Source organism: Misgurnus anguillicaudatus, chromosome 8 (assembly GCF_027580225.2).
Source record: "Misgurnus anguillicaudatus chromosome 8, ASM2758022v2, whole genome shotgun sequence".
Taxonomy (NCBI): domain Eukaryota; kingdom Metazoa; phylum Chordata; class Actinopteri; order Cypriniformes; family Cobitidae; genus Misgurnus; species Misgurnus anguillicaudatus.
The window spans coordinates 8,870,197-8,894,595 of NC_073344.2; the positions used below are offsets into that span (position 1 = coordinate 8,870,197).

Sequence of the window (24,399 nt, forward strand, 5' to 3'; positions counted from 1 at the left end):
TTTGGTCATTGCATTGGTGATTACCCATGGGAATAGGCAGAAGGAAGAATGAGCTTACTTACTATCCATCTGGTCATACACATCATATACTGTATGTCTTATTTCTTCTTATTTTCCAATCTTGCAATTATGTATCTATTCTTTACATTACTTTTCCTATCTCTCTCTCTCTTTCTCGCTCTCTCAGATGCAGTCTGGAGCAGAATTTGTCCGTATTTCATGTGCAGTATTGAGCTGCAGGGCTTGGATGTGTAATACGTGATAAATATTTAGTGGCCAGCAGGGGAGATTTGGCCTACATTTGCTGTCTCTTACTTTAAACTGCCAATAACTGTGAGGAAGACTACCGACTACTTATCTCCCACACAAACACACACACAGGCTTAGACGGCACATGTATAATATACATCCACAGCACACATTCACGTCAAAAAGGAAAAAAATATCTTCAGTGTGCTTTTATCTCCCATTTCTTATTAATTATGCATGCCTCGGTGGGCCACGGCCAGGCGCTCGTGAATGAATACATTTGTGGCACACAAACACACACTTTAGTTCCCCTCATGGTAGAGACGAGATCTTTAATAGCTCATTAAGTGGCATGCAGTAAGTGAGCATTAATGTTCGCACTACACAGGATGGAGACCCCCATAGATCTCTTTCTAAATCACACATCTACACATTAAAAATATATATGTAGTGGTCCTTATACAGATATGCATATTCATATAAACCCATATTTTTAAGGCCACACACAAATCTTTCTTTAGTTGCTATGATCTTTCATTTTCCTTCTGCCTCATGGAGGCTTTAATTGAAGAGGCATGTGCTTTACGCCCCTCTTGTGGGACTTTGTCATTGGCTGCAGGCTAAACATCCGAGGCCAGGCCCCTGCCAGGTGGCATCTTTTTGGGAGGACCAAACTCTCACTTCCCTTGAGTTTTCCTGCATCCGTCACCTGCTCCACTTTCTCGTTGCATGCATTCATCTTTGTTGAGATTGTACATTTCTTTGTATTGTACTAGATAGGATATATGAAACAGTCTTTCTATTGTGCTTTTTTTTTTAGAGATGTTAATAAAATACACACAGCAAAAAAGACCAGCAGCATCACACCTCCAGTATCAAACTCTATCACTTTACCCCCGGAGGCGTTTGAATTTACTGAAATTGCTCGGAATTTAATAAATCGACAACCTCCCTCTTGGCATCACTTTCTTGCACTTCATCATAATTTTAATCTCGGCCTGCGTGCACCAGATAAAATTTGTAGGTACTATTGATTCCTGTAATGTATTTTATTTTTCCTTCAGGAATAGACAATGAGCACGTAATCGATAGGCTACGAGGATGCGAGGGAGGAGCTGGGTGGTGCTATTTATCTGGACAACTGGTTTGGATAGTGCATCTAAATTCAATTATTTTCACCGACATATTTTTGCCATTATTATCTTAATAAACTATTCCGAACACATGCTCGGCGGGTAAATCTGCGCGCAGGTGCACGAGAATCTATAGCGGAGAAATGTGAGGCTTGCAGTTTGGAAAAAAGCAGCGGTAATCTCTCCCATGTTGCTGGGGGTGGCACCTGCTATCACTTGTGATTGATAAGGATGTGGATTGGAGAAATTAAAAAGCTGTGCGGTGTGTGTGGCTGTGGGTTTTGCGTGTGTCGCCAGCGCATGGCTAAACGTAACGTTTTACTGCATTCAGTGTTCACACTGGTTATTTGTGTGAATATATTTGTGTGCCATGACAAGGGTCCTCCGGTCTCTCCAGTCCAGTTCTTTCATTGCTCCAGCCTGTGGTGAGGTCAAAGGCTAAACAGCCCTTATTGACACAGTGGGGCAAAGCAGGGGAAGAAACAGGAGGGAGTTTCAATTTCACACTGTAATGGAGAAGATAACTTTAGCTGTGAGGGGCGGGAGGTGAAAGAGAACTAAGAAGTGAAGGTAAATCCTTCAAAAACATTGTAAAGGTTTACAGGAGGAGACGTATCCTTTATTACTGTGGCAGAAATGTCATGGCTGAAGACCTTCAGTTAGACCAGTGCGATTCTTTATAACTCTTACAGCATATAGCTTTTGTGTGGATGTTGTGCACTGTGTCCTTTGTTCCATGTAAACAACACTCTACTTATTGAATGACATCAGGATTTTAAAGTGTGAGGAAGAGACTGTTACATATAAGATTATATTTAGATTCATTAAAGGATTACTTAATTTTCTTTAAAAAATCCCGATAATTTACTCACCCCCATGTCATCCAAAATGTTGATGTCTTTCTTTGTTCAGTCGAGAATATATTACGTTTTTTAAGAAAAACATTCCAGGATTTTTCTCAATTTAATAGACTTTACTGGACCCCAATAGTTTACATCCAGCTTAAAATTGCAGCTTCAAAGGGCTCTAAACGATCCCAAACGAGCCATAAGGGTCTTATCTAGCCAAACGATTGGCAAATATGTACTTTTAAACCACAACTTCTCGTTTTACTCCAGCCGTGTGACGCGCCAGCACGACCTCACGTAATACGTCATCACGTCAAGAGGTCACAGATGACGAATGCGAAACAACCGCCCCAGTGTTTACGTGTGTTTAAGTGTGGAGAATGAGCACCGTTCCAACGTTGTTGTATGTGAAATGATACTAATTAATGTCTTTGTGACAGTTTATTGTTTAAAATGGTCCGCAAATGTGCGTTTCACATATGTAACACATGACCTTTCTACGTCATTACGAAGAAGAGAAGTTGTGGTTTAAAAGTGCTTTTTTCTTGCCAAAAATGACAATCGTTTCGCTAGATAAGACCCTAATGCTTTGTTTGGGACTGTTTAGAGCCATTTGAAGCTGCGTTGAAATTTTAAACTGCATTTAAACTGTAAACTGTTGGGGTCCAGTAAAAGTCTATTAAATTGAGAAAAATCCTGGAATGTTTTGTTAAAAAAACGTAATTTCTTCTCGACTGAACAAAGAAAGACATCAACATTTTGGTTAACATGGGGGTGAGTAAATTATCAGGATTTTTTCTAAGAAACTGCAGTGTTTCTTAACCCTGTAAGACCCAAATATAGAAATAACAAAATTTCACCTTTTAAATGTTCTTGTAAGAGTCCTCTAATGCACAAATGAATTGGTTTTTACATTTTTAACATTTTATGAAAATGTTGTAATATTACAACATTGGGGCTATGGGCTAGCAGCATTTACAGAACTCGGATTGTATTTACAAAACCAGAAAACTGAAAGAAAACTGGTATTTACTGTGTTCAATGATAGTAGTCCCACTTTGTTGTTTATGAAAACTTATTTCTTTTGGAAACTGTACTCATTGGTGTTATCTGTCAGAGTCGTGATCATGTCTTCTGACACAAACCTTCGGAGGTACTCTAGTGGTATATGAAAGAAGATGGCATAATTAGTGATATATCAATATTGAGACTGATAAAATTCTTTTTCAGACAGTAATACCTTTCATGGGGCAAGGACTGTGTTCTTGAATGGCTTGGTTTTGTTGGCGTCATGTCCACATAATCATCATATGGGCAGACAAAGAGTTTATTATTTATCTTTTTCAGTTCAGAGGCATAACCACATTCCTCCTCATCAGTCATATCAGAGTCCCATCTCAAAGTCACTTTTCCCAAATTTAGGTGCAATGTGTAACTTTTTGAAGAATATACATAGCTATATTATCAGTGGTGTATAAAGACCTTAAATAATGAACTGCATTGTTTTTATTACCTTAGAATGAGACGTTTTTATTTACATACACCGCAGGTCCCCTTATATGTAAGGGGTTGTTTACACTTGGTATTAAAATGAGTTTTCATCAATCGGATCACAAGTGAACGAGAGAGACACATCACGTTTACACCTGGTATTTAAATCCATCTCTTTTGTCCACTTTCGACTGCTTCTGTCCTGAATACTGTGAGGGGGCGGTCTACGAGACGGTGGGTGCTGTCATTCAAACGCGAGCGGGAATAATGATTTGTTTATATGGACGCAAACTAATATTATGTCAGAGTCCACTGCTTGTTTAGCAAGTAAACATGCTGCACAGTGTTTTGTACCTGTATATGTTAGAGATTTCTCTGAATTTTTAGCGCATTTGATGCAATAGGATCGCGCAACTTTCACACGCTTTTAAAACGAAACTACGGAGATCAGACGCTTTAGTTTTATCAAAGAAAGGCTAAAATAGCTCTGTTCACCGTCTGTTCACGCCAGAAGTTAGAAAAGACATAAAACTTGTGCTTAGTACCTCAGATTAGATAAATGGGCGGAAAGAAGGCGGTCCGTGTGGCTGTTCAAACACATTCAACCACATGTGCGTTTACACTACTAAAGCAATCCGATTGAAAGGGGTTTCAACTACCTCTGAATGTGGTTGAAAGTGGTCAAAAGTGGACGCGTTCAAAACGTTTTGAACACCGTTTACACCTGGCATTAATGCCGTCCACTTGTGATCCGATCGATGAAAACGCATGTTAATACCAAGTGTAAACAGCCTCTTAGTGGCCGTCATGTTTCTACACTAGCCCTAAACAGACAAACTGTTCTACATATCCCTACGACATGTTTGTCCTGTGGCAGCTACCGTAGCTTCTCATTGCGTTTTGTTATTGAGGTTGGTTACAATTCGCAATGCCGCAAAAACCCATACTGTACCTTTAATGCTTAAAATCGTAAACTTTATCTCGTGTTAAAAACATACGGTATGTGCTCCCTTTAGGAATCGAACCATTGAGCTTGACAAATTAATACATACCTCTCTTTTCCCAATACGTGCACTTAATCATTGTACAGCGCATCGTAAATGTGTTAGCATTTAGCCTAGCACCATTCATTCATTAGGATCCAAACAAGGATGAATTTAGATGCCACCAAACACTTCCATGTTTTCCCTATTTAAAGGCTGTTACACGAGTAAGTATGGTGGCACAAAATAAAATGTGGCGATTTTCTAAGCGGATAAAAATAAGAGCTTATTGTATGGCAGAAGAGCACGTAGTTTGCAGCACTTCGAGGGGGAGTTCTCAGGAGTGATGATGTTACTGCGCCTGAAATAATGTTTTCCTTTAACCGGGAACTGTGTTATGCAATGAGCCTATTCTCGGTACCTAAATGTTACAGGCATAACACTATACCAGTTACATCAAGCTCATGAGTTCAAATCCCTGGAAATGAATGTACTAATACAATGTAAAATTTAAATGTACTGTAAATTTTCTTTTTGTAAAAGAACGAATACATGTAAATGTACTTATTGTTTAAACTTTTATATTTTTAATAGTGAATTTGCAGTTTCAATATTGGTTTTAATATCCAGTGACTCCCACCATTCTTTTGTCCTTTCAAAGCACATACATCTCTCTATCCCACACACTGTAGTCCCTTCGGCACACAAAGGCTCTGTAATACTGTATAAGCATCACTGTGAGACACTGGATATTGTGGCATCCCCTAGCGGTTACAGCGAGATATTACTGAATGTCACATAATAAGAGAAGGGGTCTGTGTAACACACATTTAAATGTATTGTTTTGAAAGTATGTGGAGAATATGAAAAAAGCAAATGCTGATGGTGTAGCGAATAAACAAATCACTAAGGTATATAATTTCCATGCAGTCCTTTGATTTATGTTTGCTCATGTTTGCTTATGGGACCTTACGCGCATCTCTACGTTTTCAGCTGGCTGCTCCTGACTCTGGACACTTAATGGCTTTGAGCAGAACTGCTGATCCATTCAGTAATTCCCTGTCATCCTGACCGCAGCTTGTTAAAACACACACATGTAGGGCAGTGAAAATCCTAGAAATTGCTTTCTGTCCTCTTAATAGAAAACGGATAAGATCTGATAGGCTCGAGAGCACCTGGGTTACACACATGGGGCTTTGTACAATGACAGAGATACCCCCACAGTTTAACATAGTCTTGCACTTTAAACTCATAAACGCCTATAATTGGATTCACAATGGCCATAAGAAGTGAAATTTATTTGCCCTAGAGGTCCTTTTCCAGTAGCACCATTTTTTTCTTTGTTGAAATTGCAGATCTTCTGAATCTGATTGTATTCAGGTACCTGCAAGCTAGTTAGCATATTTTGAACTGCTGAACCCTGGGGAATAATACTGACATTATCATACATCTTGGACACACACAATAGGACAAGCTTCCAGCAACATGCATTTTTTGTCAATTTGATACCATAAAAGCTAGTGTGTGAAGCAAGGAATTTTGGCCTAAGGAAATTAGTACAGATTATTCATGCAGATGTGGCATCAACCCAAAACTTAAACATATTTAGAGTTTCTCAGATATAAAGTGGAGAGCATCGCTGTATTCGTTTATCTGTGTTACTCTTATCTCAGTCTTATCTAAGTGTTTTTCCAGTTCTACCTCCACTCTTTGCGCCTCACCCATCAGCATGTGCCTCACGTTTTGAGAAATTGCCTTTGTGATGTTTTCTGACAGTGATGTTAATCGAAGCACAACTCTCATAGTATCACTTCAATTGAAAAGAAATTTGTCCTCCACCTCCTGTACAAAGCCAAACAAACTGTGACCACATTTACACACGCATATGAACGTAAAAGTCCTCTAACATGTGTGGAAGTGTAAACATGACTCCACTGCTGCCACAGATTGAGGGCATTTCAAACCCATAGACAACAAACAATGGAGTAAATACAACCAACCCTTAATGTCAGAATAAATCACTGATTCCTTTTTTTTACATTTATGCATTTGGCAGATGCTTTCATCCAATGTGACTTACAGTGCATTTAAGCTATAGGGGAGAGTGGGGCACAACCTAACACTTTTTTTTTTGGCTCAATCATTAAAAAAATATTTGAGTTTGATTAATTATGCTTTTACACAAGCAAACACATATTTCTACTACAAATGAACATTTGAAGTTTGTTTCTATTACTTACCATTCTTAGACAATTACACCAAACATGACAGATGTGCAAAGTTACAACTTACCCCATAGGTGGGGTTAATTGTAACAGGCAGGGGCTTAGATGTAACACTTGCTAAAAATTAAGTTCGCAGGCAAATATTTCAATACTATTTTGTCTATATACTAGGGCTGACTTCTTATAGTCGAGGATTCGACGATTCGATTCGAAGTGGTCTGATTCGACTATGAACCTCATAGTCAACCTTTATAGGTTTTTTCTCTGTATACAGCGTCCGCTCCGTGAATAAGGGAGCTGCAGCCAAAAAGGCTGGTGGCTTTATTATTAACTGAGTGAACACTTGACTCTTACCTGGACATTTAGATATGAAAGTTTTTCATCCACAGTATCTGCGTGAAACATTATAAACGTTGAAAATCACCTGCGACTCGACTGTTTCAGCACGTCCGCTTAATTGACGGCTTTTCGTTCAGTCCGCGTGAGCTAAACATTTATGTTCTGTAAGTTTTTTTACTCGCATAGGCTATATTTCTACATATTTTTGACCAAGTAACACTCGGATATAATGTAAGTTGTTTTGTAATGTAAGTTCATTTTAACTTGTTCTGAAATGATGACAAATCTTTCTGACTAAAAAGGATCTATCCAGCATAATTTAGCCATAATATATTCCTTATTATTGTCTCTACATTTACCAATGATCACCAAATACCACATGTTTTTTACTGTATAACATGCACTGAAGCTTTTTATTTTTTAGATTTTTTTTGATTAGTTATAAATATTTCCAAATCAAAGTACCCAAATCCAGTCATGGACACATTGCAGTAATGAAAATGTTCCCCTTAAATGTGGAAAATAAAAACTAACTTGGTTTGTATGATGTCATTTGAATCATGTGCAAAATAGTACATGAAAAGATGTTTGTAACTGTATGCTTCTCATTTTGATACTCTTACTTTGCATTTATTTTTTTATCAAAATGTTTCATGACACCTCATAAGTCTAATTTCGCGAGAATCAACCCTATCAAAGAGCTGAACCATAAATCTGGTTGCGTCCTCACTATGACACAGGCATTGTTTATGCATCTTGTTCGCACAGAATGCTTTCCGTATATTACGGCAATGTTACTACTCTAGGTCCTCTTTACAGAAGCGATCCCAGATCATTTACAGGATGCTTTTTGTTCACACAGAAGCCTCATTGCCAGCTTTACGGGAAATTTCTGTGACCAAAGTGCTGTGAAAATAGGGTTTAAGTTGCCATAATCGAGTCAGAGATCAAAACTGCCAACAAAGCTTTTAAAAAGACTTTTTAGCCCTTTATCTTCAAGGCATACTCCCACATAAAACAATGCGTTTTGTGAAGAACAAACTTTAAATTGGTACTTCTCATTTATAGGGCACGGCAGCCCAGACCAACAGCTTTAGTCTTTGACATGGTCAAAGTAGGTAGTTGCTGTAATGCAGCCCTAAGTTAGCCGACTTCTGAGTCCAGTTAGCTTTAGTAGTCATTAGTCTAGGGTTTCACATACATTTTCCATCATGCAGACAGAACGTTTAGAGACATTTCAATGTTTGTCTGTCATTCAAGCACACTGTCTTTGTCCATTGTTGTGATCTAATAAATTCAATTGAATGTCAGAGCACATTCTATGATGAAAGTGTGCAGAAATTCAACAGCAATTTTCCAATTAATCATTTGAAGAGAAATAAATCACCAGAAAAATGCTCCTGAATGTTCACATTCACTAGATTACACTTGACATTTTAAGCACGGCTCTGCATTAATCTCTCATCTAATAAATCTTACATCAGCTGCTCACTAACAATTAAGCAACATGAAGCTTCCCAAACAAAGGGAACTAGGGAAGGACAGAGGAAGTCGGAGAGAGAATTATGATTCCTCCTACCATACTCTGACCTGTTTGTTCATTCATAAGGCGTTTCTTGTCGAGGTCCATAGAGAAACCTGCTGGATGTTGAGCAATTAAATGCGCCGTGTGTTGCTGGAATACCAATGCGCTCCGCTGTTAACGTGTTTAATCCCAAACCCCTAAAGTCTTTGTGCCACCTGCATCAAAGCCTCAGAGGTACTTTTCATTAATCTTTTGGTTTTTACGCTATCACCTGATTTTTTTCTAATACTTGAAGCCGCAACTATATTATTAGTAAAGCATTACATCAACCTCTACATTTTCATATGGTCTAGTCTAGAATGTCATAAGTAAATCTCATAGGGGAGAGATCACAAAAAAGTTTTGCAACTTTTGTAATCCATCTGTAATTTATTGTGGAAAAAATGCATCCTAACTACACAACCCAACTTAAAGGAGACATATCATGAAAATCTGACTTTTTCCATGTTTTTGTGCTATAATTGGCTCCCCAGTGCTTATATCAACCTAGAAAATGTGAAAAAGATCAACCCAGTAACTTTGTTTTGGTAAACCATTCTTTGCAAGCTTGTGAAAAAATAGGTCATTGAAAAGTGGCTCCCCTTGTGTCAGCATTGCCATTTCGTGCAGAGATCAACTCATTTGCATTTGAAAATACACACCCATAACGTCACATTTTTGCTCACACCTACAAAGTGGCAATTTTAACATGTTATAATAAATTATCTATATGGTATTTTAAGCTAGAACTTCACATACGTTCTCTGGGGACACCAAAAATTTATTTGACATCTTAAAGTCAAATAAAATGTCCCCTTTAAAGGAATATTCCAGTTTAAAAAAATTAAAAAAATAATTCCGATTATTTATTCACCCTCATGTCATCCAAGATGTTTATGTCCTTCTTTGTTCAGTGAAGAAGAAGTAAATTTTTTTTCTCCATATAATGAACTTGGACCTCCACAGTTTACAGTTTCAATGCAATTTAATATTGCACAGTCCTTCCAGAAAAACAGTTTTTTGTGATTGTTGCGGGCAAAAATCCTTGATCTTGCGGTCTTTTTCTTAAAAAATGCGATGGAATATGCGGGATATTTATACAATTTAATGCAATGAAATTGCGTGAACTTGCAAAAACTGCGGGAACTTGCAAAAACTGTTTGCAGCTTTTCAGTGATGTTCACATCACATAATCACGTCACTTCATAACGTTCCCATGGAGCTTGTGTGAAGTAAATGCAACATTTTTCAACTTTCTGCTAAGATATATGTGATTTTTGCTACGAAAATGCGGGGGTTATGAAATCATGCAAGCCCCGCACAGTGTTTCCCGCAGGATTTTTAGAGACCGTGGTGGCGATGACGTCACACTCTAATTAGCATATGTGACGTCATCATGTGTCGGCGTTTGATCGAGTGTTGGCATCTGAAGTATGTTTCACTTCTACTATTTGATCTGTCACATTATATTGCATTTTAAGACAACTAAATGCCATTTTTACATATGTTATGCCATATTTACATATCTGTTCTGTAGTCAGACTATAAAATAACGAGTACACTATAAAATAGTGACTAAACACGACCCAGTAAGATCTCGTGTTTAATCCTACTGTTGCTAAAATCCTAAACGTGACATCATCTGACAAAATCACCATACATTTACATTGACGCCTTACTGCTGTTGCTCTTCTCATAATCTTGTTGTGTTATGAGCCCTTTATTATTTTAAATGTAAGTTTTATTGTATATCGCGTATAGTGCAGACAATTCGGTGCAAATTCAGAAATATAAGGGAATACACTGTAAATGTTACCACCTTTTCACTGTTGTGTTAGAGAGAGGCGTGCTGCACGCAACTTGAGAGAGAAAGGGAGGGGGGAGGCACGGTGAACGCTTTTTTTAAACAGTAAAATATAAATGTAAATGGGTATCATGAAAAATCTATTTGTGGGAGCCAGTGTTATTTCTGTGGCGGTGCGCCACGAGTAAATAAAAGTATGTTTAAAACTGCTGCATATTTTGCGCATGGAAATCTGCAATTTATGCTGCGAAAGTGCGGCATATTTGAAAAAAATGCGGCCCCGCATAAATATGCGGACTTTGGCTGATTATGCATTAAATCATGCGATTGCATAACAATCCCACGCGAGGCATAAGGGTCTTATCTAGCAAAACGATTGTCATTTTTGCCCCCAAAAATTTTAAATGTGTACTTTTAAATCACAACTTCTCTTTTTGCACTAGCCATGTGATGCACCAGCGTGACCTTACGTATTACGTAATCACGTCGAAAGGTCATGCATGACATATGCGAAACAACCACTTCAGTGTTTACAAGTGTGGAGAAAGAGGACTGTTCCGACATTGCTGTATGTGGAATGATACTAATTTATGTCTTTGTGTCAGTTTAACATTTAAAATGGACCGCAGGTCTGCGTTTCACATATGTAACGCGTGACCTTTCGACGTGATTGCGTAATACATAAGGTTACGCTGTTGCGTCACACGGCTAGTGCAAGACATATCTTAGCACATCTTTAAATGTGTTGTCCTTAACTAGACACAAAACGTGTAATTATTGGAACAACACATTTTGTCAACAGCCTTCTGATGAAGAAGTGGGTATACTCTGTATATACCTGCATATGGCATTACACCCCTGGCATTATTTGAAAGTTGAGAAAGAAGGTAGCTTTGCCGTAAGTGGGTGTGGTTTCAGATTAGAGATTAGAAAATCTAGCTTATTTTTGCAAGATTTTGTTAACTTATTTTATTTACTTGAGGGTTTTTTATAATTTAACTTTGCCTGGGTGATTAAGAACAAATTTTTCTGTGGTGTGACAAAAACACATATAATATCGCTTTACAAAGACTTTAGTATGATTCTCCTGTGTGCAAATTTCAGCGGGGTGCAACAGGGGCCTCTGCTGTGCAGATTAACACGCCAATTACACCCGCGTCCAAAACACAAAGTTTTCCTGCTGTCAACAAATGCTTGTATGGAAGATTATGTTAAATAAACAGCCATATTACACAAAGGTAGAGAGATACAGCAGTAGGATCTGTGGAAACATCAGCGGGTGGTACACATCGGATTAATTAGGGTTGTCACTGACAGCGATTCGCATGGGCCCTAGAGTACTATAGTTTCTCGCACCTTATCACTCTTATAATCGCAAAACAACCTCAGATCAGAACTTCTCCACGGTGAGATCGCAATTACACAAATGGAAATGTGATGTAAATGAATTGGTTACCTGTTCAAATGTCGGTCTGCGGCTTTACAAATTACATAACCAGAAGCGTCAAGCCCATTCACACCAAGGGGGCACGCCTCTACGCAGATGTATTTGGGACCTTAAAAAATATATATATTTTGGATTTTGAAATTAAACAATTATTGTAGGTTATTTAATAATTACATTCACAAAATGTCAATATTTTCCCCAAATTTCCATTTGAATTACCTGGGATTTATACTGAACAATGTATTAGCTGTTTAAAATTGAAATGCATATTTTATAATATTTATTTATGTTTTAAATATTTAGAATGTTATATTTTTGTCTTACATTCCAATTTCATATTAATATTTCATATTTTTTATCTTAATATTCTTAAAAATCAAAGTTGTGTTCTTACAAAGGATGTTCTTGCATTATTATGCTATTTTATTGTCATATCTTATCAGTGACATAACATGGTCTTAAAGGAATATTCCATTTTCTTAAAAGAAAAATCCAGATCATTTACTCACCACCATGTCATCCAAAATATCGATGTCTTTCTTTGTTCAGTCGAGAAGAAATTATGTTTTTTGAAGAAAACATTGCAAAATTTTTCTCATTTTAATGGACTTTAATAGAACCCAACATTTAATACTTAATTCAACACTTAACAGTTTTTTTCAACGGAGCCTCAAAGGACCACAAACAATCCCAAACGAGGCATAAGGGTCTTATCTAGCGAAACGATTGTCATTTTTGACAATAAAAATAACAAATATACACTTTTAAAACACAACGTCTCGTCGTGTAGATGCGGTCGTGATGCGCCAGCTGACCCCACTACGTCACCGCAATACGTCATGACGTCAAGAGGTCACAGTGGACGAACGCGAATCTCCGCCCCAGTGTTTACATGTGTTGAGAAAGAGGGCCGTTCCTACGTTGTTGTATGTAAACTGATACTAATTAATGTCTTTGTGGCAGTTTATTGTTTAAAATGGTCCGCAAATGTGCGTTTTAGATATGTAACACGTGACCTCCCTACGTCATTACGCATTTACGTTAGATCGCGCTGGACTGGACCTTGACGAAAAGTTGTGGTTTAAAAGTATATATTTTTTATTTTTCTTGTCAAAAATGACAATCGTTTCGCTAGATAAGACCCTTATGCCTCGTTTGGGATCGTTTATAGTCCTTTGAAACTCCGTTGAAAAAAACTGTTAAGTGTTGAGTTAAGTATTAAATGTTGGGTTCTATTAAAGTCCATTAAAATTAGAAAAATTCTGCAATGTTTTCTTCAAAAAACATAATTTCTTCTCGACTGAACAAAGAAAGACATCAACATTTTGGATGACATGGTGGTAAGTAAATTATCTGAATTTTTATTTTAAGAAAATGGACTAATCCTTTAAGACAATACTATCGGCTATCGCCATTATTTCTTGGGCAATTAAAGGCATAGTTTACACAAAAATGAAAATTCTATCATCATTTACTCATCCTCATGTTTTTCTGAACCTGTATGAATGTCTTTTTTCTGCTGAACACAAAAGAAGATATTTTGAGAAATGGTGGCAAACAGACAGCATATAGTGTCGATTGACTTCTATAGTAGGAATTTAAAAAAAATGATGGAATTTAATGGGTACCGTCAACTGTGTGCTTTCCATCATTTATCAAAATATTTTCTTCATCATTTATTACAGTACTTCTAAAATATATTTTTCCTACTATGGAAGTCAATACTAAGTTCCTACTAAATGTTACTATATTTTATTTCTGAATATCCCCAAACATTTTAAAACACTAGTGACCGTGTGAACAAGGCCATATTGACTTACCCACAAGAATCAGCTTGGCCAGCAAGTGAACTCCTGTTGTGGCATATTCAGCCGGCTACCAGCTTCTCACATTTGTGTGATGTGTGACACGGTCAGCACCCTAGGAGAGCAGAGCCAGGGTGTCATGTGAAGGGTGCTGCCCCATTTCTTATGTACATGGCAGGGTGACGCTGACATGGTGCTCTGCATGTGGACAGCAACACAGGGGCTTATGGCATGGCCTTTAAAATCAGACCCCTCAAGGATACCCATCTGGGTCTCAATACAAATAAGTGCCCACATATAGAGATATGGGCTGTTTCTCAATTCCAAGAACGCAAAGAACGGACTTGCGTCCTCGTGGAGATCGGTCTTGCCAGGCGACCTTGGAAGAACGAACTCGGACGTTTTGCCGCAATGACTTCTGGGGCGTTAAGCGATTTCAGCAAGTCTGCACTCGATGCATCCTCGATATCAAGAACACATCCGGGTATTTTCATGCGTCCTCTGTCCTTGCGTTCTTGAGAATTGGAATGAACTTCGACCATTAATGATGACGTAGAGCGAGGACACAAGGGCGCAAGATCCCTGAAGAACGCATATTGAGAAACAGCCATGGTCAGTAGGACAGAGTATAAGGTCACTGCTCACTTGAAGGACAGTGAATTGAGTGTGCAAGTGTTTGGGCGAAAGTTTGATACCGCCACTCCACTTCCGGGTAGAGGTCTGCGCGGGACACAATTTTCAGTCCCGCTCCCGCCCGCACCCCCAATGTTCAGTCCCACTCCCGCCCGCTCCCGCAAAGATTTTTAATTTTTAGTCCCGCTCCCGCCCGCATCTGTGATATTTTGTCCCGCTCCCGCCTGCAAATGCCCGCAGGCAGGATGGATGGGTGTTTACTTTCGGTCGCAGGAAAGGTCTTAAAAAAATGTGCGTGCACATATAATTCCTTACCAATACATGGTAACAGGCTTAGATCGGACAAGGAGAATTCCTGATGGGCCGGTCTGTTTTTTGGCAACGAGGCCGGTTGTTGTCATGCCACCAGGTTGAAGGTTGCTGTCATAGGCTGCCTGCAGTCACAGCAGCCCCACCACTTTATGCCCAAAGTGATTGTGTCCTGAGTCCCGACCACTTATTGGAAGAATTTTTGCATTCGAGTCCATTAACTAAACATCTAAAGTGAATGGAAAACGAAGGACGCACTGAATTTCTTCTTCTTTTCAAAGCGTTCGCCTGTAAATACGAGTTTTGTTTCAGACGCGTCTATATTTGTGTGCGCTTGCCGCTCATCAAGATTTAAAATAAACTTGGCAACTTGATGCGAACGGTCTCTAAAAAGAAAAGGATATACAAATCGTAATTTTTTAAGTCATAGATGTAACAATGAATCGTCTGTGAATCGTCATAAATAGTCTATTGCAAGAGTATCAAAAATCTATTTGATGCAAAACTCATCAGTTTATTGGAAAATAAAGTAAGTTTTTGGACACAAAGTATGCGTATCTTACGACGTTATTTACTTATATACATGAATAACATGATATAATTACTAATAAAAAAAATTAAAAGATTTGATAAAGCTTTGATCAATCTTGCTTATGTATTATAGGGGTTTGCAAACTTTTTCAACCCAACAGGTAATCTCAAGACCCACCATTTAAAAAAATAGAAACAAACACATTTATTTCCTTTCAGTAATTTTTGAATAAATTTAAGTGAATAAAATTTTAAAAAGTTCTGAATTTATATATAAATTTCATAGTGTGGCCAATTAAAATACACTTGGCGAATAGAGCAAAAAAATACAGCGTCTTTTAAAAATAAGCTGCTGTCAGAGCAAGTGTAATTGCAGCATTTACACGCTCCTCTGCTCTGATCTCTTTTTCCAAATTGTTCTTTAAAGTCAGAATGTAAAAATAACATGGACACTTAACTTACGTTCTTACAAAGATGTGTTGGATTTAGGGATATGCAGGTGAGGATTTTTTTCACCTTCTGAATACATTAAACACACCGCATATTTTAAACGAAAATAAATTTGGCAAAGACGTTTAAAATCCTACCCAGTAGGCTACATTTAATATTTATCGTTAGATTATTAATTATTTCCATTTCTTAATAAAATAAATTTGGTAAATGTTTGTTTATTATTCATTGTATATATCAGGGGCGGAGTAGGACCAAAAAAATCTACCGGGAAATTTCATATACCACCTGCCCTCCGTGGTAAAAAAAAAAGGTTTTGTATTTGTAGTAAAACGGTAATACAAATCGCAATCAATCTGCAAAAAAAAAAAACATTTTCATAATAATAATAAAATCATCAAATCATTGATAATTTCCCTAAATGAGTAACTTTACAAAATGATATGTTTAAAAGACGGAGATGTGCACCTGTCAATCAGCTATTACATAACAGAGCGAGACCAGAGATGAACGTGCTCATAAACTGGAGTAATATGGAATACTTTCTTTACATCTTTGAAAAACTGTAAGAATTTTTCCTTTAAATATCATTTTTGTCATATAAAGTTTTGAGAGATAATAATGTTTTTTCCACTGTGATTGCTCATTTATTTTAACGTGTTTACCTCGCGCATTTACCTCAGAGTTTATTTCAGTTATTTTGCTGTTTTTCCGGTAATAATAATACAATTTACATGCCAATCCTACTTCCTTGTCTTTTATTCATTTCTTTATGCTGTTATATTAAGTTATGTGGATATTTATTGCCATATAAGACGTTAATTGCCGTTATATACTCTCGACTAATATTCAAATCATATGCGGAATAATGTGTGCATCTTTGAATAACTGTAAGAATACAGTTAATCCTTAAAAATAATTTTTGTCAAAGTTTTGAGAAATAATAATGTTGTGAGAATATATATTGCCATATTGCAGTTGAATACTCTCGTTTATAATATGAATTATATTCACATCAAGCCGCCAGACGGGGTTGCTATAACTCGCAATGTATAACTATTATCAGAGCGACCCTTGCAGCCTCAAAATCAACACCAATAAAATAGTAGGCTTACAATGACAAACTCACTTATATTAAACCGTTTGTTTTAATAATAAAACGAATTCAACGGATGCTATCTGCGTTATAACGAATAAATGAAAGACATAATTTTCCATCACTACGAATGCTTAGTATTTTTTTTTTTTTTTTTTGTTAAAACAGAACAACAATAAATTAGTAAAATTACTCGCTTATTAAACGGAACGTTTAACAAAAACTAATAGACAGAAAACATTTACTCATCTTTTAACATAAATAAATCTAAAGTTTTGTAATATTAACTAATATTTAATTTGCGGGAGTGCAGCGTATCATCCCTCCCGCCCGCACCCGCAAGTGCATCTCTATCATCCCGCCCGCTCCCGCAATGACCATTCAAAATTTGTCCCGCGCCGCACTGTTTTGCATCGGGTCCCGCGGGACTCCCGCGGGAGTGCAGGCCTCTACTTCCGGGCTCCACCGACAATTCCTTCTGCGCATGCTCTGGCTCCAGTCGGATTTTTTGGCTTTAATTCATTAAAATGGAAGGAAGCGATGTCGCGACGTCCATCTTTTTTACAAAAATGTTTTTTAAAATAATCGACTAATCTAGCTTTTTTTAATAAAATCCAACCTTAAAGGAACAGTATGTAAGAAATGTATATCAATTAATCATAAAATGGCCCTGATATGTCACTAGACATTAAGAAATCATTTTCATTTCAAGTACTTCTATCACTGACAACAGTGGTCTGGCCAAGATATTGTCATTTAAAAAGTGGAGTTGCAGCCCTCAACTGATGTTTATGTTGACATTTTGTGTATTGACCACCAGTTGGGTGATTGCAGTACCAGTTTTAGCCACAAGTTTTGTGATTGTAATACCAGTTTTGGCCACAATCCTACATACTGTTCCTTTAATTTTCTAATATTCACTAAGTATGGTCATGTCAAAGATTGAAATCAATGTGAAATCACACAACTTAGCTCCTAATCTGTAGCTGCGTTTCCACTATTGCGAAATGACAGCGTTTTCATTAACTGATATTATTTGACTAAAACGTAATTTTGGTGTCTCGCGATGAGTCATTCAAAAAAACATGGCTTCGAGTGAGTTCAATTTCATATGGTGCCATGTAGACCAACTTGCAAATACCACGAGAGTGACCCGAAAGCATACAGAGCAGTTGACTCCCAAATCGCTATTGCTGTATTTTCATGTCATGAGCTTTGTCGGTTCTTGTGATGCCACATGAAGTCAACCACACCTCTTCTGTCTTGTCTACCTACTGTGCCATATTTAAAGGAAAACACCATGTTTTTTCAATATTTTACTATGTTCTTACCTCAACTTATACAAATTAATACAGCGCGTCGTGAATGTGTTAGCATTTAGCCTAGCCCCATTCATTCCTTAGGATTTACACAGGGATGAATTTAGAAGCCACCAAACACTTCCATGTTTTCCATATTTAAAGACTGTTACATGAGTAGTTGCACAAGTAAGTATGATGGCACAAAATAAAACAAGGCAATTTTTCAAGCAGATAAAATTATTACTGTGCCAAAGGTCGAAGTGCTGCAAATTAAGTGCTCTTCCGCCATACAATATAGTTCTAATTTTTTATTAACTTAAAACATGGAAGGGTTTGGTGGCTTCTAAATTCATCCCTGTTTGGATCCTAAGGAATGAATGGGGCTAGGCTAAATGCTAACACATTCGTGGCCTGCTGTACAAAGATTAAGTGCACGCATTGAAAAAAGATATGTATGTATTAATTCATTGAGGTAAGAACACAGTAAAATATTGAAAAGAAACGGTGGTGTTTTCCTTTAAAGAATGATCATGTGACTTTTACAGATGTCAGGTGACCTGTAAATGCGGAAAAACTTTTTTGCAATATATGGGAGTTTATGCAAAATTATGCGAAAGGGTCCATTTGGTGCATTTTCAATTCGCCATTTAATTTTGCGCAATTTGGAGGGTAACGGTACGTTCACACGGGGCGTAAGAGTTAACGCTTCCCATTCACTTTTAATGGGTGACGTCATGCGTTGCCGAACTTAATTGTGGATCCATCGGCCCCGCATCTCTGCTGTTGCTCGTGGCAGAAGTTGAACATTTCTCAACTTTTCAAACGGCAACGCGTGCGTCAGCCAATCAGATCACCAATTACGTTTATGGAAGACTGGAGCATGTGTTGCGGCCACTGTGATTGGCTGTTGGCTTCAGACAAGCAAGAGTCACATATAGCAATTACTAATGCAAATTGCAGTGCTTGTTTAATTTTGCATGGTTGCTAGAGAGGTTTGTTACCGACCCAGGTCAAAAAAATTTAAAATATTGCAAACTCATAAATACTATACTAATATTAAATGTATACTGATTTTGCTGGATTGTTTGTGTATCAGGCCCTCCATAAGTTTCCCATATGTCCACTTTCAGTATATCACTGTTTATTTCTTGTGATTCCTTACCTGTGTGTGTGGTTGAGTATTATGTTACATATCTACCATGCTTGCATGAATATGACAACCTAACCATTCCCTAAAGGGAAATAAGACTTGGGTTTACAGGCAGCCACCTAAACAGGGAATTTGGTCTCAGCAGTGGGATTTCTCATCTCTCTCTCTCTCTCACTTTCTCTCTGACAGGCTCTTTTGGAAATGCTGTAGAGCAGTGTGCTCTGTCTGACCAAATCCCAGCGGTGGTACTCAGGCTGACAGAGGCTCTTGAGAGACAGGGTAAGTTTTGCCCTCCACATCACCAATCTAATTGAACTCTTTAGAGAGTTAAACACTACCACTTAAAGGGTCTGATAGATTATACCCGTCACTCCAGGAATAATAATATTGTTTTTTAAATTTGTACTATGGTAATAACATAAAGTATTATTCTATATACTATGTAATTTCCATAGGAATATCATGCAGGACTATGGTAAACTTATAAAAAAAAAATGGTTATCATCCCATCACATTTTGAAATAATGTTTAGTAGCATGTTGCATTTAACATGTGGTAACATCAAATTAAACATCTGACTTCTGTCCTGTGATCAAGGCTGGGATAATGAGCCATTGTACCGGACCACCCAGACCTCGACTGGACCCCCAGAATTATATCAGGCTTTAGAAACAGGTCAGTCATTGCATATCTGTTAATCTGTGGTTTATCCTGTACATGCTAATCAAGAGAGTCCACTAAACATGTCTTTAAACTGCTGGGTATATAAATCTTGTGGCCCTTTCTTAGTGTTTTGTACCAGGTTTCATGAACTGTTCTGGTGGGCCGAAATATATAGTAGCAGATTAACACCTGCAGATGCTATATAGTTTCAGAGATTGTTTGAGATACCCGAAAATAGGATTGTTTGGCTTTCAGTGGCTAAAAGTAAACTATATTAATTAAATAAATAAAAAGTTTAAAATTAATGAAAGATATCATTTATTCAGATATCTACTGTAAATAAATGAAAGGAAAAAGTTTACTGAAAGAGGAGATTGGAGGCAGGGAGTTTGCAGTGTTTACATGAAAATATAACCCAGAAAACCAATACTTATGGAAATATGAGAAATATCAAAAGCACTTATTTTTAGCAACTGCATGTCAGCAATGTATATCCAGGGCACTGCTGTAAAAAAAGTTAGCAAAGTTCAGCTGAAGTTCATATTTCGCACCACAAGGGAGTGCTCTGGCTCTGTACTTTTTTGGGAGAGTCTGCATCCAAAAAACTCTGCACTACCATTGGATAAGGCAAGACACACACACACACACACACACACACACACACACACACACACAGACGGGTGCAGATACTTGTGATGTTCTGCTCTAGTAAATACATTTCTCACAGAAAAGGAGAACATTTCTTCACATACAATAAAGTTTTTTCAGACTAGGATTTTTATTGGATTTTTGGAGAATATGTGATGAAATACAGTATGTAAGTAAATAAAGTATGGTTTAGCAACAGCTACTGTATACTAAACCCCACCTCCTGTATGGCTGATATACTGGAGGCTATATAGAACATGTGCACTGTTAAAAGCTGAGCAGCCGCAACTTATCAGCCATAGCCGATCCTAAAAATTATTTTTAGGATTGACACATGCACAGACAGACATAACCTGAGGATGTGTTCACGTCACTTTCTTTAAAGTACATTGTACACACGTTCACGCATACGTGCACAAACAGGACAACAAAAAAATCCATATAAGGGCAAAGGTTTCTTTGCAACTTACGATTTTGAAATGTATGTGTTTTGACACATGAGCATTTTTTCTACCTAAACTTAAAGAACACCAATGGTCCGATTCACTTTGGTGTGTAGGTGTGTATTAGTACATGTTAACGATATGCAAACAGTACATACCCCAAAATAAACGATGACGGGAGTTATCATCTCAGATGTAAATCACTTTTCTTGGACTACAGCAAACACACAAATTGTAGGCAACAGTTTACTTCCTTGGATTGGTGATGTAGTAAAGACCGACATTATCATAATTCCTCCCGCTTCGGACTCACAGCCTGTAAGTTAACTCCTGTTAGCATTGCATTGTGCGCAAATCTTTCAAACATGATAAGGAGAGCTGACATCAGAGGTATTCAGATCAATCACAACGTACAGATTAGCGGGCCAATCAGGGACACAGAGCTTTTCAAATCTGTGCGTTTCAGGAAGAGGGTGAAATCTGGAGCTACAAAAATGTACGGTATGCGGAAAATAATGTGCTTTTTAACGTGTTTATAAACCACACGAACACATTGTATTATACCAAATACACAAAATAACATTGATTTTTAGTAATGTAATAGGTGCTCTTTAAAAATATGTGTACAGTATAGATATGTGAATGTAAATAGCCAATTGTCTGATATGTATGTGCTCTAACAATGTTGTAATGCATGTAGGTCAGGTTAGGTTATACAGTAGGGTGCAAATATCTGAGATTAATAGGCTTAAAAAAATTAAAGACATTTTTATAATATACATTTATACACTGAAAAAAATGATTCATTGAATTTAATCCATTTTTTTAAAGGTAAGTGGTTGCAATCAATTTATTTAAGCTGCATTTAAACAAAAGTTTAAATTTTATTTTACTTTGCTAATCTTTTTTGTTTAAATGCAGCTTAAATAAATTGATTGCAACCACTTACCTTAAAAAAATTGAGTAAATTCAATGAATCATTTTTTTCAGTGTAGTTTACTTTATTATATTTTGCAGTACAAAGGCAAATTATACAGTAAGTATTTTTACTGGTGGTCTTAAACTGCATGTACCTCACATATTTCAATTCAATTTCATTTTCTTTAGCGCTTTTTACAAATTTGCAAAGCAGATTTACACAAGGTCAGTTTAAGAATCAGTAAAGACATCAGAAAAACCGCAATTAAATAAAGTGACTACATAAAGACATTTTTAGCATGAAAACATTAAACATTAAAATTTACACAGTAAATACTTAAAAGGGACATATCATGAAACTGACTTTTTCCATGTTTAAGTGCTATAATTGGACCAGTGCTTCTATCAACCTAGAAAATGTGAAACCCCTGTTACTTAGTTTTGGTAAACCATTCTCTGTAAGCATGTGAAAAAATAGGGAATTGAAATTTGGCTTCCCGTGTGATGTCAGAAGGGGATAATACCGCTCCTAATCTGCACCTACCAACCACAGCACTGCCATTTAGTGCAGAGTTCAGCTCATTTGCATTTTAAAGGACACACCCAAAAACGGCACCGTTTTGCTCACACCTACAAAGGTTGCAAGTTTAACATGCTATAATAAATTACCTATATGATATGAAGGGAAGAAACTTGTATAGTAAACTGTATTTTTTATAAAACCTCTGTAGAGCCTTCTGTAATCTCATCAATGCTCCCACGTTTCCACCATTTGATTTGTCTAAGTGAGAAATGTGAAATCATTATACTGTATATGCGTCTTCTCTACATGCATATCTCTTTACAACTATACTGTAAGTACTTCCACGCAAATCTAACCTTTAAAACAACATTAACAACATATCCATCACCCATTTCCTGTAGTTATATTATAGGTTGAAACGTGGAAACACTTGCACCGTTTCACTTTCATCAGTGTTTTGGCAGACACGCATCATGGTTGCCATTCACAAGCCCAGCCAAAAAGCGGTGAAATCCGGTGGCCACAGAAAACCAAAGACAACATTACATCACCCATGCTAGAGCTTGCGCTAACCAGCCACAGATTTGTGGATCAACAGTGTGTTGTCATAGGGACGGCAAGCTGATTTAGCCACAGGGTTACATCTTTTATGAATCCGATGCAGACAGAAATGAATCAGGTGCACCGAAGATCAAGTGCACACATTAAATTCAATTTAAAGGAGAATTGGCAAATATGTGCATGCATGCATTGGTGTACAGTTAAAGCGATAATACACAGTCGAAAGCTAACTTTACTGTAGTCTCCGTGGATACAGAGACAGGAATAGAGTTCAGTTAACCTGTGCCCACTCGACAACATACCAGCACCCGCTCTCTTTTTGACTTTTTGTCCATATATTCATTCCGTCATTCATCACCGTGCCATTTTTCCTGCGTGAGAGAAGCTGAGCTCAGCAATACACAAATTAAAAACACTGTTCTCATCTTCCACATTTCCTCCACTCCCATTGGCTGACAATGATGTCATCCTGTCTCATATGCAATAGTCAATAACCTATTAGAGTCCGGCGTTTTACAGTCAGCTTGGGCAAAAGGGACTTCTGCCGCTTGAGCTCTTCCACACCTTTTGTCTGATTGGAGTCTTTTATCGTTTGTCTTGATTAACACACCAGTATCCTCGGTCTTAAAGTCCTTGAGATTTTAAAGGGGAGATCACTGTGTACGGCGTATGGTGTTTGTTATTGTTTTTCACTGCATAGGATGCTAAGTCTTTATTATGTCTATAAACAAAGACATGTCATTTATAGATGGCAGAAATGCAATCATATATGCGTATTAATTTTATATAGCCAGAGTTTTCATGCCCATTAAAGTACCCTAGGGGGTTTGTGGTGATGGTATATAAAAAACTTTAAAACTTTTGGAAAGAACATTTGCCTGTGATCTTGAAAATGTTATAATGTTTGTTAGTTACATTAGTTGCAGTGTTTTTATGAAAGTTATTATAAAGTTGCAATTTAGCGTTTTTGGGTTGGATGAGAGTCTCAGCTGTTTGTTTGTTTGTAGACTGTTACTGATGAAAATACTTGTTATACTATATGCTTTATTGGAGGTATACACACACACACACACACACTGCAATCCGCCTGGATATTAACCGTAAACACAATCTGTAATGATTATTACTTCAGTATAGCACAACATTATTTCAGCTGTTCTGATTGATCAAACATTGCACCTGTACAGACTTACTGTGCTGTAGATGTGCTGACGGTTCTGCAAGATTAATCCGGCCTCGCTAGTTTTGTTTACACCCACTGTACCTTCAGCAATCCATCTTTTTT

The 24,399-nt window shown here is 37.3% G+C and overlaps 1 protein-coding gene across 1 annotated transcript in view; it reads left to right on the forward strand.

Annotated features, from left to right (window-relative positions):
- Positions 1-24,399, forward strand: part of pik3r3b (phosphoinositide-3-kinase, regulatory subunit 3b (gamma)) — a 239,206-nt gene that overhangs the window by 74,690 nt on the left and 140,117 nt on the right. Inside the window, exons 3-4 of the mRNA XM_055214111.2 lie at positions 19,548-19,637; positions 19,956-20,033. Coding sequence (XP_055070086.2) covers positions 19,548-19,637; positions 19,956-20,033 — 168 coding nt within the window. The remainder of the gene's footprint in view (positions 1-19,547; positions 19,638-19,955; positions 20,034-24,399) is intronic.